Source organism: Neolamprologus multifasciatus, chromosome 7, assembly GCF_963576455.1.
Source record: "Neolamprologus multifasciatus chromosome 7, fNeoMul1.2, whole genome shotgun sequence".
Taxonomy (NCBI): domain Eukaryota; kingdom Metazoa; phylum Chordata; class Actinopteri; order Cichliformes; family Cichlidae; genus Neolamprologus; species Neolamprologus multifasciatus.
In genome coordinates this window covers 12528433-12544203 of record NC_140445.1, presented here as the reverse complement: position 1 = coordinate 12544203, position 15771 = coordinate 12528433, and the positions used below count along the sequence as shown (strand labels likewise).

Sequence of the window (15771 nt, the reverse complement as noted above, 5' to 3'; positions counted from 1 at the left end):
TATTCCGAGAAATGATTAAAATAACCAGGGTACATTAGTTGTACCCTGGTTATGTGTTACATACGATACCATACCAGAAAAAACGCCAGAAGCAACTGTGACCTTTGCAGTTACAATCCTGAACATGGTGTCATAACCTAGATGATGAAATAAGTGACTCAGCTCCCTCCTTGAATACTAAGATTTTTTTTCCCTTGCAAAATGTTCACAATAAAGTTTTAGATGTTTTAGAATCCCTAAGGCCTTAATTAAAAACAGGTGCAGAAAGCACACATTGATTTTTATTTTTTTTTATAAACAGCCACTCAAAAGATCATTTCTATGCAAAATATTGTTTACAGCCCTCTAAAAGGAACAGTTTAATAATTTCAGAAATATGAGATTTGCTGTCAGTTATTTGAGATGCTAACTGTGACTCCGTTGTCTGACAAGATATTTCACACATATAGCCAGTGACGGCCAACAGGAACCGAGCTTGCTGGTTACTGTTGTTTGTAGACATGAGTATAGTATCGCTCTCGAAAGTTAAATGAAAAGATGTTTTTCCACAGTGATCATCAAGAGAAAAGCTGGAATGTACCTGTAGCGACTGCTTTGAGAGAGGAGATAAAGAGCTGTTTTTTTCAGCCATAGAAGCTTTCATTTAAAAACAAAATACGGCAAGTCATGCTCCTGAAAACATCAGTTCATGCTGGGGTTTTGTTGTTTGTTTTTCTTGCCATGAAAGTGTTCAGTTTTTTGTTGTTAACACTAAAACTGTCACGCCACTTTCAATAGAACATTTTCTGAAGTTTTTCTTGTTTTGGGGTAAAAAGTGTGTGAAGCTGAAACAGATGCATCTTTGTTGAAATGACATACTATGCAGCTGTGATGTTAAAGTGCAGACTGTCAGATCTACCACAAGGAAGATGCAGTCATATCTAACTAATCCTTCTGCAGTCTACTACATTCACAGTTTATTTCCAGCAGCCTGTTGAAAGTAAACTGTGTACATAGTTGGAAAACACAGACAAACTGACAGATTAAAAAGCTTGGTCTTTGTAGACACACCATCTACCTGGTAATTGGCATGCATTTCTCTCTACACTCCAAGACAAGTTTTAGGAACATGTCATTTGTCACACTCTATACCTCCCTCCTGATGACATTTCAATCCTGTGCCTGTGTTTAGTAACAACTGTAGTCACAGGCAAATGATACTGCATGCAAACATTTTCCACACCTTTTATTTTTCTATTTATATCCCCAAGTATGGCCTCTAATGTTTCATCAGCCAGTGGAACTACAAGGTTCACAAATTTCAAGTTATTGATTAATCCTTGAGGAAAAATCTTCAAATCAGGAACAAGCTGGTCACAGTTTCCAGCAGCCCTAAATGTCCCCAAATATTTCCCTAAACAACATTTACAATCATATAGAGAGGAAATAAATGCAACGATTATTGGGGTTTTCTCTATGTTATTATAGGGTCTTTACCTTACACCTTGTGGCAGCTGTTGTGATTTAGCGCTATATAAATAAAATTGAATTGACTTGAATGTGTGGTCTAAATTTAAGGAAAACAAGCCCCCTGAAATCTTCCTTACATCAAGTATATGAGATCTTTTGCACCACTGAATATACAAATAAGTGCACCGTGAGAAATGCTAATGAGAAACAAAGTCTGTGGGTTCTCGTGAGATGATTGACATTTCCCGTATCTCATTACTGGCATAGCCAAGAAGAAACCAAAACCACGTCAACAAATTCTGAACGCATTGTTTGTTGACTTGATTACCAGCAGTTAAAAAGATATGTGTGTCACCTAAGATATCATTTTAATCGTGGGAATGAAAGTACTTGGGGTACATTTGAGCTGTTTGCTAACCACGTGTGAAAGCTGATAGCTAACTGTGAAAAAGCCTGAGCTGCAGCTGGACAGAAGAATGCGAGAATAAAAGAGGAAGCCAGAGGAGGAGCCAGCATATGGCCGAGAACAGGATTTCGAGGTAAGATAGTCAAAGGGAAACGCTCTTCCTGAGTTGAGCTGTTGACTGTATGGATTTTTTCTCTGCTCTCACCGCTGTGCTGAGCTATGAAATAGACTTGCACTAAAATTCTTTTTTTTATTTTTAGATGCTTTAGACACGTATAAAGGTAAGTAAAAAAAACGTTTTCTTCTTCTGCCACTTAAAATCCCCTCTCCTTGTTTTGCCTAACAGCTTTGCAAGCAGAGTGTGCAGCTTGGTGAATCAACTGTTGTGTATGTAAAATGAGTGACAAAGAAAAAGGTTTTAGAAGGATACTAACTTTCTGCGTGAGGCTCATTTGTGTATATTTGCTCAACTTTCCACGGCCAAAACACACACGAAACAAGAAAGAACTGCTCACTACAAAGAGATTTTTGTACAGTCAACTTCATGAGCAATAAAATCTCTGGTATGCCGTATCTTTCAGGTATCTGCATGTGGAGAAGACTAGAAAGAGATATCAAAGAGCACAGATACAGTCTTTCTACCCTCACATGCTGTCCTGAATTCTTTTATGCTGAAGTAAAAGAGGCTTGGACACAGGGGTATTATAACTTTTTCAGAAATGAGCCAACTCAGATTCCAATCATTGTTCATGTGCTCTGCTCAGTTCTCATTGACATTAATGCTGGCACCAAAAACTTTTAGCAGAAGTTATTTTCTGTCCTGTAGTATGATTGTGTTAATTTATATGTGGCACTTGTCTGCTGTCTTGAGCTCTTCTGGGTGTAACTCACTTATAGTTCCTCCTTTCCTATAGCCTGTGCGCTATAAGCAGTGTTGGGACTAACGCGTTATTAAATAACGCGTTACAGTAACTACGTTATTATTGTGGTAACGAGCACGGTAACTAGTTATTATGCCAAAATCAGGAACGCGTTAGTCGTTACTGGGATTTAGATAGGGTCGTTACTCGTTACTTCGTGTGGTGGCTATCGCGGAGCTTCCACCACAGATTCTGTAACATTGGCAAGTGTTGGAGGCCAGCAGGTGGATGAGGGAAAGGGGATGCAGAAGGAAAAGAGACCCGAGGCGGCCGCCAGTCCAAGTGTGAACTGAACTTCAGGTAAGAAGTTGTGACCTGCAGTCTATCTGGGTCAGATATAAACCAAGTTTAGGTGCAGTTTATTTTCGTTATTCTGACTTTTTCCATACTGCGTACTAGCTAGCATGACGGAGTTTCTATACAGCTGGGTGGGTGCTATGAAGTTAATGATGTTGAACTTTATTTTGTTTGTTGCCAACCGTCCCGTCTGGTATTCAGAGAAAATATTACGCGTTTCTTATTGAGGTGAAAAGGAACAGTTTGTCCCGTAATTCAGCTACAATGAAAAAGGCACAAAGCTGGAGTTATTCTGTCTTTACGCTGCACAGCTGCCTCTTCTTCTTTGATTCTCCCCCCTCCCTCTCCCGTTTCTACTTCAATCATGAAAACTGATCAATGATCAGCTGATCGGCTCTCTTGTTTGTTTATCGGTCACTTTGCGCCAGAAAGAGGAAACCAGCCGATGTCACGCTAAACAACAGCAGCACTTTTAAGCTTGATCAGCTGTTAGAATTGATTTAATATTAATTTCTAGTATCAGCTGATGTTTGTTGGAGCCACAGCTGCAAAAAAGCTGCTGGTCATGATATCGGTTTGGTTATCTGGTGAGAGGGAAACATGAAGATGAAACCAGGAGATGTCCTTACTGAATCATCAGAGCTGAACAGGTGATGGAGAAACAGGTTTACCTTTTAGGTGACATAAATGAGTTGAAGGGAAGTTATGAACTGTTTCTGAGAGACAGATAACCCCAGGATCCTTTTTAGGTAGTTGACAGCTGGTAACTGTGCAGGTGCGGATCTAGCAAAGTTTTGCCAGGGGGGCCAGGTAGGGCATTAACAGGGAGAGGTGGGCACAAAGAAATACTTTTCTTTCTTATTCTCATTTAAAATGTCTAGCTTTTAAAAAATAATTATCTCAATCTTACAACAAACGATTGATGCATATATACCATCAAAACAGGGAACATCACTGTCACAACAGCGTTTGTTTTCATTCAAAGGCTTTATGATTTTTCCTATAATGGTGGGCCAGTCTCTAGTCAAAATGCCCGGGCCGATTTTTTGTCCCCATCCAGCCCTGTATGCAGCTCATCTGCAGTCTGGTGTTACCTACATCTTCCTATTCAGAAGGTAGAATTTCCGAGTTACAGTACAGTAAGTTGAGTACAATCAAAGCATCACGACTGCAGTTTTTGTGTTGGATGTAAAAGGCGCACATGACGCTGTGACGTAGGCTAGAATCATGGCAGCAGTCAATGACGGTCCAGGCGTGGGATTTCTCTCGTGGAAACATGCACATTATCTTTTCCTTTCTATTGGTAGGTGGCACAGTGCACTTGTGGCAAGTAAGCAAGCTAGAAGACTGGCAAAGTTATGGAAGCAACACATTAACAAGAGAATTCTGAGTAAAACCAAAGTTACTTTCCCTAGTAACTAGTTACTTTGAAAGTAACGAGTAACTTGAAGTAACTCAGTTACTTTTGATAGAAGTAACTAGTAATGTAACTAAGTTACTATTTTAAAGTAACTTACCCAACACTGGCTATAAGTACACCATCAGAGGGTCAACCTGACAGCCTTTGATGACCAAAAACGGTTACAAATGCAAACTTGTAACCACAGCCTACTTCAGAACCTCAAGCGCACGAGTTTGCAGAACTTATGAAGTTTAAGATTCCTGTGAAGGTTGCACTCACTTGTTTGCGTTTTGGTTTGCCATAGAACGTTCTAGTAGAGGGTTCACTTCACTCTTTGTGGAACAACATTTCCAAAGTGATTTATTTAAACAAAACAGCTCTGTGAAAAAAAACCCAAAACAAACCCATAAATAAATGAATAAAATACAAAAAATCAGCCTAAAATATTAAATAGGTTATTTAAATTCAATAAAAATGTAGCATACCAAACATCAAAAGGAACAGTGATCTTTACCTTCTAACCCTACCGGAAATGCTGGCTACATTTTTAACAGCCACTGAAGCTGCATGTGTCATCCTTTTTTTTTTTTTTTTCTTCACTGTTATATCTGCAGCTATCTCTCACATTTGAACTCTCTTCCTTGCCATTTTTGCCACCCTGCTGTTCTCAGAATTCATTTCCTCACGTGCAAATTTCATGCAGCTGTGAGTTCCAGTATGCTTCAAAACATAGGAGCAGCTGTATTGTTAATGTCTTCTGACGTCCACCACTTCAGTATCTAATATCAGCGTGAGATTACTGTTAGAAGCTTGGGAGGATCTTACTTAAACTGAGCAAAGATTTTTTTTTAAGAGAAAGGAGGACTGGGTGTATATGTTGAGCTCTTCTTATTTGGATGCTTAGAAAGTCCTTTCTTTTTCATGAACACTAAAAATAAAGATATACTGTATATATAATTAAAACATGGCAATATTCCAACACTTATGTGTTATTTCCAAAAGTTACAATAGATTAGCGAGTGCCAGTAGATTATCTTGCTGTGTCTAAAAATCCACTGCTTCTACTGTCAGGTGAGATAAAATAGTGTACTGTATATGTAGCAGCCTAGCTTCCCCCTGTTTCCAGTCATTTCATGCTAAGTTTATGCTAATTGGCTCTTGGGGGGAAAGTTCCAAACCCATATGATACTGGTATCAATTTTGTCATCTATGTCTCATGCAAAACTTATACCAAGGGATACAAAACAACCATAGAGATACCGAAAATGACGATAAAGCTAGAATACACTAACTTAGCAAAGAAGCAAATAATGTGTATTTCATCTAGTAAATAAGCTGACATTAATACAGTGCACATTTAGCATTGCTGTTCAATAAATTTTCAGTACACAGTTCTTATTTGACAGGGTAACATAATAGAGCATGGCTGCTTAAAGACAGATATTTCCCCAATAAATGCAAAAGTCTTCATTTCTTTATGAAAATGAGAAATAGAAGCAAACTGAAACTTGCAAACATCCATGGAAATGCAGTATATAAGGAGAAAAAAAGTTGTGCAATTCTATTGAGCTTGAAAGTCGAAGTCAGTATTTTAATTGACCACCTTTATGCTTCAACACAGCTTGAATTCTCTTAAGCAAGCCTTCTCGTAATTACTTTAACCTCCTACGACCCGAACTCTTCCACAGCATGCATTTTTAATTTCTCTTTGATATTTGGGCATATTGGGGCCCAATGAATGTAAAAACAAAGAATTACCAGATTTATTTATTTTTTACCTTATTTTTATTTTTAAGAAAAATAAGAGCCACATATGAGGATATTCGTTTAAAAGCATTTTGGTCTAAATAACCCAAAATGTGATGTCCACATACAGTGGGGCAAAAAAGTATTTAGTCAGCCACCGATTGTGCAAGTTCCCCCACTTAAAATGATGACAGAGGTCAGTAATTTGCACCAGAGGTACACTTCAACTGTGAGAGACAGAATGTGAAAAAAAAAATCCATGAATTCACATGGTAGGATTTGTAAAGAATTTATTCGTAAATCAGGGTGGAAAATAAGTATTTGGTCAATAACAAAAATACAACTCAATACTTTGTAACATAACCTTTGTTGGCAATAACAGAGGTCAAACGTTTACTATAGGTCTTTACCAGGTTTGCACACACAGTAGCTGGTATTTTGGCCCATTCCTCCATGCAGATCTTCTCAAGAGCAGTGATGTTTTGGGGCTGTCGCCGAGCAACACGGACTTTCAACTCCCGCCACAGATTTTCTATGGGGTTGAGGGCTGGAGACTGGCTAGGCCACTCCAGGACTTTCAAATGCTTCTTACGGAGCCACTCCTTTGTTGCCCGGGCGGTGTGTTTTGGATCATTGTCATGTTGGAAGACCCAGCCTCGTTTCATCTTCAAAGTTCTCACTGATGGAAGGAGGTTTTGGCTCAAAATCTCACGATACTTGGCCCCATTCATTCTGTCCTTAACACGGATCAGTCGTCCTGTCCCCTTGGCAGAAAAACAGCCCCATAGCATGATGTTTCCACCCCCATGCTTCACAGTAGGTATGGTGTTCTTGGGATGCAACTCAGTATTCTTCTTCCTCCAAACACGACGAGTTGAGTTTATACCAAAAAGTTCTACTTTGGTTTCATCTGACCACATGACATTCTCCCAATCCTCTGCTGTATCATCCATGTGCTCTCTGGCAAACTTCAGACGGGCCTGGACATGCACTGGCTTCAGCAGCGGAACACGTCTGGCACTGCGGGATTTGATTCCCTGCCGTTGTAGTGTGTTACTGATGGTGACCTTTGTTACTTTGGTCCCAGCTCTCTGCAGGTCATTCACCAGGTCCCCCCGTGTGGTTCTGGGATCTTTGCTCACCGTTCTCATGATCATTTTGACCCCACGGGATGAGATCTTGCGTGGAGCCCCAGATCGAGGGAGATTATCAGTGGTCTTGTATGTCTTCCATTTTCTGATGATTGCTCCCACAGTTGATTTTTTCACACCAAGCTGCTTGCCTATTGTAGATTCACTCTTCCCAGTCTGGTGCAGGTCTACAATTCTTTTCCTGGTGTCCTTCGAAAGCTCTTTGGTCTTGGCCATGGCGGAGTTTGGAGTCTGACTGGTTGAGGCTGTGGACAGGTGTCTTTTATACAGATGATGAGGTCAAACAGGTGCCATTCATACAGGTAACGAGTGGGGGACAGAAAAGCTTCTTACAGAAGACGTTACAGGTCTGTGAGAGCCAGGGATTTTCCTTGTTTGAGGTGACCAAATACTTATTTTCCACCCTGATTTACGAATAAATTCTTTACAAATCCTACCATGTGAATTCATGGATTTTTTTTTCACATTCTGTCTCTCACAGTTGAAGTGTACCTCTGGTGCAAATTACTGACCTCTGTCATCATTTTAAGTGGGGGAACTTGCACAATCGGTGGCTGACTAAATACTTTTTTGCCCCACTGTATGTGGACGCCAGGGAGGTTAAGTAGTCTTTAGGAATGGTTCTCCAGCCTTCTTGAAGTACATTCCAAAGCTCTTTGGGTTTTGGCTGGCTTTGGTTCCATTTTCTGTCAAGATTATCCTGCACTGCTTTAATAATATTAAGGATTGCGCTCTTGACCAATCCAAGACTAATACTAATACTAATGGTATTCAAGGTATACGTTGAATGCAATAGCAGTGTGTCTGAGATCATTATTCAGCTGAAAAACAAAACTGTTGCCAGTCAGATGCTTCCCAGATAGTATTGTATAGTGGATCAAGATCTGATGGTATTTTTCTGCATTTATAATTTCATAAATTGTGACAAGATCCCCAACACACTGGGTGAAATGTAGCCCCAAAATATGTCAGAGCCACCACCAAGTTTTATAGATGCCCGTAGATACTCACTCTTCCACCTCCACGCATATCGACGATATCTACAGAGTCAGTGTTGCCATTAATTTCCAGTTTCCAGTTCTTGTGTAATTTTATTATATCTCAGCCATTTTTTTTCCAGTTTCTAAGTGACAGCCACCACTGAGAGCATTTCTAATGAGGCTTCAGCGAACAGTAGATGGATCAACTGAAAGGCCAGATGCATCTCTCAGGTCTTGTGTCAGGTCTTTGCTGGAGTTTTTCCTATTTCGTAAGGACATGACTTTCAGATACCATTCATCTGCAATCGATAGATTTGAAGGCCTGCCACTTCTTTTTTTGTCCTCTGCTTGTTCCGTTTCCTCAAATTTTTCACGACACACTGCAAGCCATGCTAACGTATGCGAGAATATCTGACAGATATAAGTTTTTGGCTGATAAAAATCACCTTGTTGGTGGAAAAAAATAGATTTTTTTTTTTACATCATCCGTTTCGTTTCCTGTTCCTATGTGACCATGATGAGTAAGATACATTAACCCTGATTCTTGGGCCAGTCTGGGGAAGCAGAAAGGCAACACTGAAAACAGAAACCCCCTTTTCAGGTAAATAAGAAGACTAAAGCCTTCAAAACCACTATTATAGGAAACTTTGGAGGAAGTTGATGTCTTGCATCATAGGGACTGGAATCAAAATTAAGATTAGGGAAAATGAGTTTTCCCCAAAACTGGATTTCTCAATGCTGATTCTATCATATTGCACTGGTGCATAAAAATGTAACATGTTTTTATTTGTTGTTCAAACCACAGAAAATAAGCTGAAACATTCACATATCCTATACATAGGTTACACATTGCCAAAAAGCAATCAAAGAAAAGATTTATAACATAGCAAAGTTGAATATCTGAAAAATATGTTCAGTTATACACTCAGCACTTGGTTGTGGGCTCCTCTGCTGCAGAGTTTTTACTGGTCATGGTCAGCAAACTATTAGTAGTAGTTTTGGTACCGTGGGCACGTGCTGAGTCCTGTCAGAAAAGTAAAACCGGTTACTCCATACAGCTTTTCAGCAGCACAAAGTGCTCTCAAGTCTTCTGGTAGATGGCTGCATTACATTTGGATTTGGTAAAACACAGTGGACCAATCATCAGCAACACCAGCAAATGGATGGTTCCTCAGATTATCACAGACTGTGGAAACTTCACACTAAACTTCAAACACCTTGAATCTGTGCTTTTCCACTCTTCCTCCAGAATCTAAGTTATCCCAAAATGCAAAGTTTACTTTGACCTAAGTGGAAGACTTTGGACTACTGCTCAACAGTCCAGTTCTTTCTCTCCTCAGCTCAGCTAAGACTTTTGATGTAGTCTTTGGTTCAGAAGTGCTTGTTATGAGGAATGCAACAACTCCAGCATCTTTGCTGAAGCTGACTGTGTGCAGTGTCTCTTGATGCGCTTACACAAGTCTCAGTGCATGTGAACTTCTCACAAGTTCTTGAATCAAGTTTTCTTGACACTTTTCTCAAAACTGTAGTCATCCCTGTTGCTTATGCAAATTTGCCACACCTTTCTCTTCCAGATGACTTTCCATTATTATGTTTCAGTACAGCACTGTGCAAACAGCCAATCTTTTAGCAATAACAATCTGGGGCTTATCCTCCTTGTGCAGGGTGTCCATGATTGCCATTTGGACAACTTTCAACCCAGCGGACTTTTCCAACTGTGGTTGTATGTATTAAATTAGACAATTTGAATAGTAATACATTCAAATGACTAAAGTCTAAAGTACTAAACTACTTCAAGATACTGGGTTTCAGATTTTTATGAACTTTAAGCCACGATAATGAACATTTAAAGATAACAAGGTTTGAAATAGTTTCATTTATGTGTGAACTTTTTAAGATGCACTGGTGTAGTTTCTTCAAAGTCCTTTATTTCCTCTCTGCAGATGAGTGACCGAGACAGCAGCCTCTCTGCCTCTCAAACAGAGGGAGAATTCGAGGGAGAGATGGATGAAGAGCTTGAGGGACACACGGAGATGGAAGAAGAGAAAAGTGAGAATGGGAGAGGCAGTCCGGCCCCCAGTCTCTCCAACATCTCCTCCACTCTGCGCGCCGTTATACGTATCAAACAGAAGTACCAAGCGATGAAGAAACGACGTCAAGAGATGGCCCTGGGGGGCCAGTGTCCCCTCACGGGCGCCCCAGGACGAACCAGCCCCAAAATCTTCACCTTTGATGGAATCACCCCCACTGCCTTCTCCTCTCCATCATCCAGCATCCCACAGAAGAAGAAGAGGAGAAAGAAGAAACGGGTGTTGTTTCCCGAAGGAGGGAGACGAAGGGCTGCACCAAAGCAGGACCGCAGCCGAGCCAAATATTGCCTGTATCTGCTCTTTGCCATCGTCTTTCTCCAGGTAAATGAATAACAACACATTTTCCAACTAAGCTGCTATCAAGTGGTGGAATGCTTCTCTATTGTGCTCCTCTGACTTTTTTCTGGTGCCATTAAGAATTTGATTTACAAAAACATTGAACGAATGAATGAATAGCTTCCATTATTATGACTCATCTCTTGCTAGTCTGCTTCTTTTGTCGCCAGCTACAGTATAAATAGGGAGGGTGGGAAATTTGTGCTATCTTCAGCTCATGTGTATGATTAAATATAGACTTTCTACTTGCTCAGTCATGTCCTAATTCATTCAGACGAGAAATACAACATGCCATGAATCAGTCTAAGGTGTGTTCATCTTTGAGGAACCTTGAGGCACTGTTCAGCAGAGATTGGTTAATCCAGCCGTCACCGAGCTGCTTTATTGTCACGTGTATCTTGCAGCTTTGTTTATGGTTTATTTTGCCATTTCAAATGTAAATATTTAAAACTGGTCCAAGTGTATTTCCTGTTCTAGTTTGCCAAAGTGAGAAGCTGGGTGGAAATCACTCTCAGCTGTTTGCCATATAACTCCAAGGAGATAATCTGTATATCAGTGTATTTATATATTTCTAAAGATATACAGTCATGCCAAAAAGAACATTTTCACAGGACGCCATATAGTCCTGTGAATGTATTTATACAGTAGTATGCTTGCTGAAATTTGGATACTCTATAAAAAACACATATTTGGTGGAGTGAAATTGAGGTTTAAAAACTGTAAGAAATATGGTCCCTTCTTGTGTACCAGCTACACAAACATTGCTCTGCAAGACTACTATATGCTGCTTCGAGGACATAGCCACACACCTCACTATCTAATCACCCTGCATATTTAATACTTTACTTAGTGCAGAAATATTATTAACAGTTTAATTTCAAAATTAAATAATTCTGTATACTATTAATTAAATTGGATTTATGATGTTAGCAGTAGACTGGCTGCTACGCAGAACTTTTCTGCTTGAACACTCAAAGTAGAACAACTGTCATTCACACATGCATTCCTATCTAAAGATTCACACTGATGAATACAATCAGGAGCAACTTTGGATTCAGTATCCTTGGGCAAGATAATCAATCTTGAACAACTATAGTCTTCTGTTAAGCAGATGATGTGCTTTGCCTCCTGAGCAACAGGCACCCCTACTTTCACTTCATAACACTTCATAACGCATGCGTCTGTAAACGTGTCAGTTATTTCTTCCCCAACAAAGCAGTGAGAATGTGTTCTATCCACATTATATATCCATTATATATCCATTATATATCCACATATATTTCCACAGCATGTCTTTTATCCTGTCTTCCTTTTCTCACCCCAACCGGTCGCAGCAGATGGCCGCCCCTCCCTGAGCCTGGTTCTGCCGGAGGTTTCTTCCTGTTAAAAGGGAGTTTTTCCTTCCCACTGTCGCCAAAGTGCTTGCTCATAGGGGGTCATATGATTGTTGGGTTTTTCTCTGTATCTATGAAGCGCCTTGAGGCGACTTTTGTTGTGATTTGGCGCTATATAAATAAAATTGAATTGAACTGAATTATCTTTGACAAAATTTGAATTGCTAATATATGAATTGATCTAGCACAATAAACTGTGTAACACACGAGGAAATTGAGGGTTTTCTTTTGTTTTCAATAAGAAGATGGTTTTTTTAAAAACTGTATATTCTGACATATCTGGAAGTTTAATGATTGAAATTCAACAAGTTTATTAGCATTATATTCTACATTTATTTAAGTACAGAATTGTTCTTCTTTTTAAAACCTTCTGAAGTTTCACTTTATATGTAATACTGTCTATATAAAGGTTCAAGGACTGCAGATGAGTCTAAAATAATTCTTTGTTTTCAGTGTTCTTAGTCCAAGGAGTGCATCCCTTTTTAATGAATCCTGGAAATGCCCCTGCACTCGGCTATATTCTTAATAGCTGTGGTTTGTTTCTTTCAGGTCTACAACGCCATAGAGAACCTGGATGACCACGTTCTTAGATATGACCTGGAGGGATTAGAGAAGACACTGAGGAGGGAAGTGTTTGGGCAGCAGGGAGCTGTGGAGAGCCTGCTGTCCCACCTGAAGGACTACCTGTCTACCTACGTCCACAACAAGCCTCTGGTGGTATCCCTGCACGGCCCGACCGGGGTAGGTAAGAGCCACCTGGGACGCCTACTGGCCGGACATTTCCGCTCCGTTGTGGGTGACACGCTTGTGCTGCAGTACTATGTGCTCCACCACTGCCCCCAGGAGGCGAACGCCCTGCAGTGTGCCAGTGACCTCTCAGCTCTGATCTCGGAGATGGTGGAACGAGCCGAGGAGGAGGAGAAAATTCCGCTCTTCATCTTCGACGAAGCAGAGCACATGCACCACGAGATCCTAGACACGCTGTTGCAGCTCGTGTCCTCCAACCAGTCCAATGAATACCTGAATGCTATTTACCTGTTTCTAAGCAACCTGGGTCATGCACACATCACCAAACATATGCTGCACAACTCTTCGAGTATTTCCATGGCGATGACAGCATCAGGTCGTCATAGCAATCTGGTAAAAGAGCTGACTCCCATTTTACGTAGCATGCTGGAAGAGCTTCACCCGCTTTGGACAGAGGCTGATATCTTACCTCTCAGTCTTTTGGAGAAAGGTCACGTAATGGAGTGCTTCCTGGACGAAATTACTCGAGAGGGATTCTACCCGGATCATGCTAACATAGAGCGGCTTGCGGGGGAGATTGAATACTACCCTGCAGTAGGGGGGCACGAATATTCCCAGACAGGCTGCAAGCAAGTGGTGGCTAAAGTCAACCTGCTGTGACATGCTCTTGTTTGCATTATTTTAAACATGAAGAAAAGGGAGTGAATTTACAATTTTGAAACTTGAATAACACAATTCAAAGCCAACGCTTTTAAGAGTGGTTTTGTAAGAATGTAATAAAAAAAAAAAATTCACACACAAAAAGGTGGGGATATTAAACTTTGTTGGGGAAAACAAGGAATAAATTTGGTGAACACTAAAAATGCGGCAGGCAGTCCCTGAAGGGTGGGTTCACCCAGTGTACATTAATAAAAGATTATTTAAGTTCCCTGTTGTTGTATGTCCCAAATACCTCTGAATAGCTGCATAGAAAAAGGAGAACACCTAAACTGATTTTTTTTTAAACCTAGACATCAGTACAGTGCTGGTTCACAGAGGATATTTCAGTAACTCCAGTTCACCTAGCACTACCATTAAGTAAAATGTAACTGTCTAATTAAACCAATCCAAACACTTAATGAACTGGCACAAAGGTATGTTCAGACATTCAGACACTGCTAAGAGTTTCTGGTTTGACCACCTTGACATTTGGAGCAGACACAAAAGAATCTGGGAGGATAAATCCCACTGACTGTTCTTCTGTATACATAAATCAGGTCTGGGCTGTGGTCGAAACCCCCAGTTATTGGACTGTGCTTTAAATCAGGCTCTAGGTGCTGTCCCTTGCCTACAGATTGAGTATCAGTCAGTGTCTGTTACACTCATGGTGAATTCTTTTAAATGATTTTTATATGTGGGGCATTATAAAAGCAGCTCTATCTATCTAGTCATGAATGCTAATAAAGAAAAACAAGTGAAGGATATACATCTTACTAATGGTCTTTTGTGGTATTGAGAAATCTCCTGGATAAGGGTAATAACATGCACTGGAGCTATGTAAAATTAATATTCACTCATTTATGAAGGAGGAAGTTCATAATGCAAACGTTACTAATACCTATTACAGGATGTTCACAGGATGTGTGACAGATAATGCAAGACAGCGCAAGAGCACATGGTAGCAAAGTGTCTTTGAAGGCAATCAATATATTTGAAGTCTGGTCTCTGGTAGGGTCATCCAAACAAAGACAGCACAGATGGGCATCACCATATATGTTAAATTGGACCCATTATATTTTTCCTTATTTTCTTTTATATATTAATATTTTATTTATTTTCATTATTTTTATTTTACTTATACTATATATAAATTCTCTATATATAATACACACCCACAGTTACATTGGAGGATGATCATACTAAATGTATTTGCATAAAATGACATCAATGTAGTGCACTAAATGCTCTTTCTGTTTTTTTCCTGCTCTTCTTACTTCTGATGTTAATTAGAATTGGTATGGGTTCCTTTTTAAGGAAGGAAGACAACTTTGAATGGGAAGGAGCTAAAAACCTCTTGTTCCAGACAGTGGAAGAATTGAGGGGCTCCACCAAAGCCCAGCACAAGTAAACTGTGAATCATGTAAAGGTACTTTATTAAAGTACAAGAACTTGCTAGTGCCTGGGTGGAAATGACCATATTGTTTAAGGTATCGTTCAGTCCAATTGATATCAACTTTATGTGCAGAATTCACCAATTTAAACACCAACACTATTCTTCTTGATGCAAGTGCAACTTTAAAAGAATGTTTTTATACTTTAAGAAATCTGTTTTCTTCTCAACAGACATGGCACAAAGGATAGCACATAACATTTGTTATGAAGCTAGTGGCACAAACTAGCTAGCTCAGTTTAGCAATAAGGCCTGGCCTGACAACTGTTACAAGCTTCTCTATTTGGGTATGTAATGGCAAAGAAAATGACTGCTACATTTCAGTTAGATCCAATCTTCACTTGTTATTTAGATCTTTAAAATCCCAAGATAGTAAAAGTCAACATGCTCAGCTACAGCTACAGAAGCCTGGGCACCACTGCACTGTAAGAGCAATGTAATACTAAATACTGAAGGCATTAATTGAGACAAATAATTAAATTCATTAATAGGTGCTGTTTTCCCATTTTTTTATTATTAGAGTTCTCTTGAGGTACTGTGTCTATGTGACAAAGAAAAAGAAAGTCTCATAATAATAATAATAATAATGACAACATAAGATGAAAAAGAAACACATTCTGATGCAGGATTTCCAACCAAAGTAACAGGACAGATGTGGGGACACAACACTCCTCAAGCGTTTCAACTGGAATTACTTGGAGGAC

At 39.8% G+C, this 15771-nt stretch overlaps 1 protein-coding gene across 1 annotated transcript; it reads left to right on the top strand.

Moving 5' to 3' along the window:
- Nucleotides 1–445: 445 nt before the first annotated feature.
- Nucleotides 446–15692, top strand: tor4aa (torsin family 4, member Aa). The gene is made up of 4 exons (XM_085167639.1): nt 446–1988; nt 2116–2136; nt 10295–10762; nt 12721–15692. Exons 3-4 carry the CDS (start codon nt 10295–10297, stop codon nt 13576–13578), a joined length of 1326 nt encoding a protein of 441 aa, XP_085023765.1. The 5' UTR covers nt 446–1988; nt 2116–2136; the 3' UTR covers nt 13579–15692.
- The last annotated feature ends 79 nt before the right edge of the window (nt 15693–15771 follow it).

What these genes read in the sequence shown, in the direction of transcription:
- tor4aa (XM_085167639.1), top strand. Translation starts at nt 10,295, where the DNA reads ATGAGTGACCGAGACAGCAGCCTCTCTGCCTCTCAAACAGAGGGAGAA. An exon ending in TTGCCATCGTCTTTCTCCAG is followed by an intron (nt 10,763 to 12,720) that starts GTAAATGAATAA and finishes TGTTTCTTTCAG; the next exon opens with GTCTACAACGCCATAGAGAA.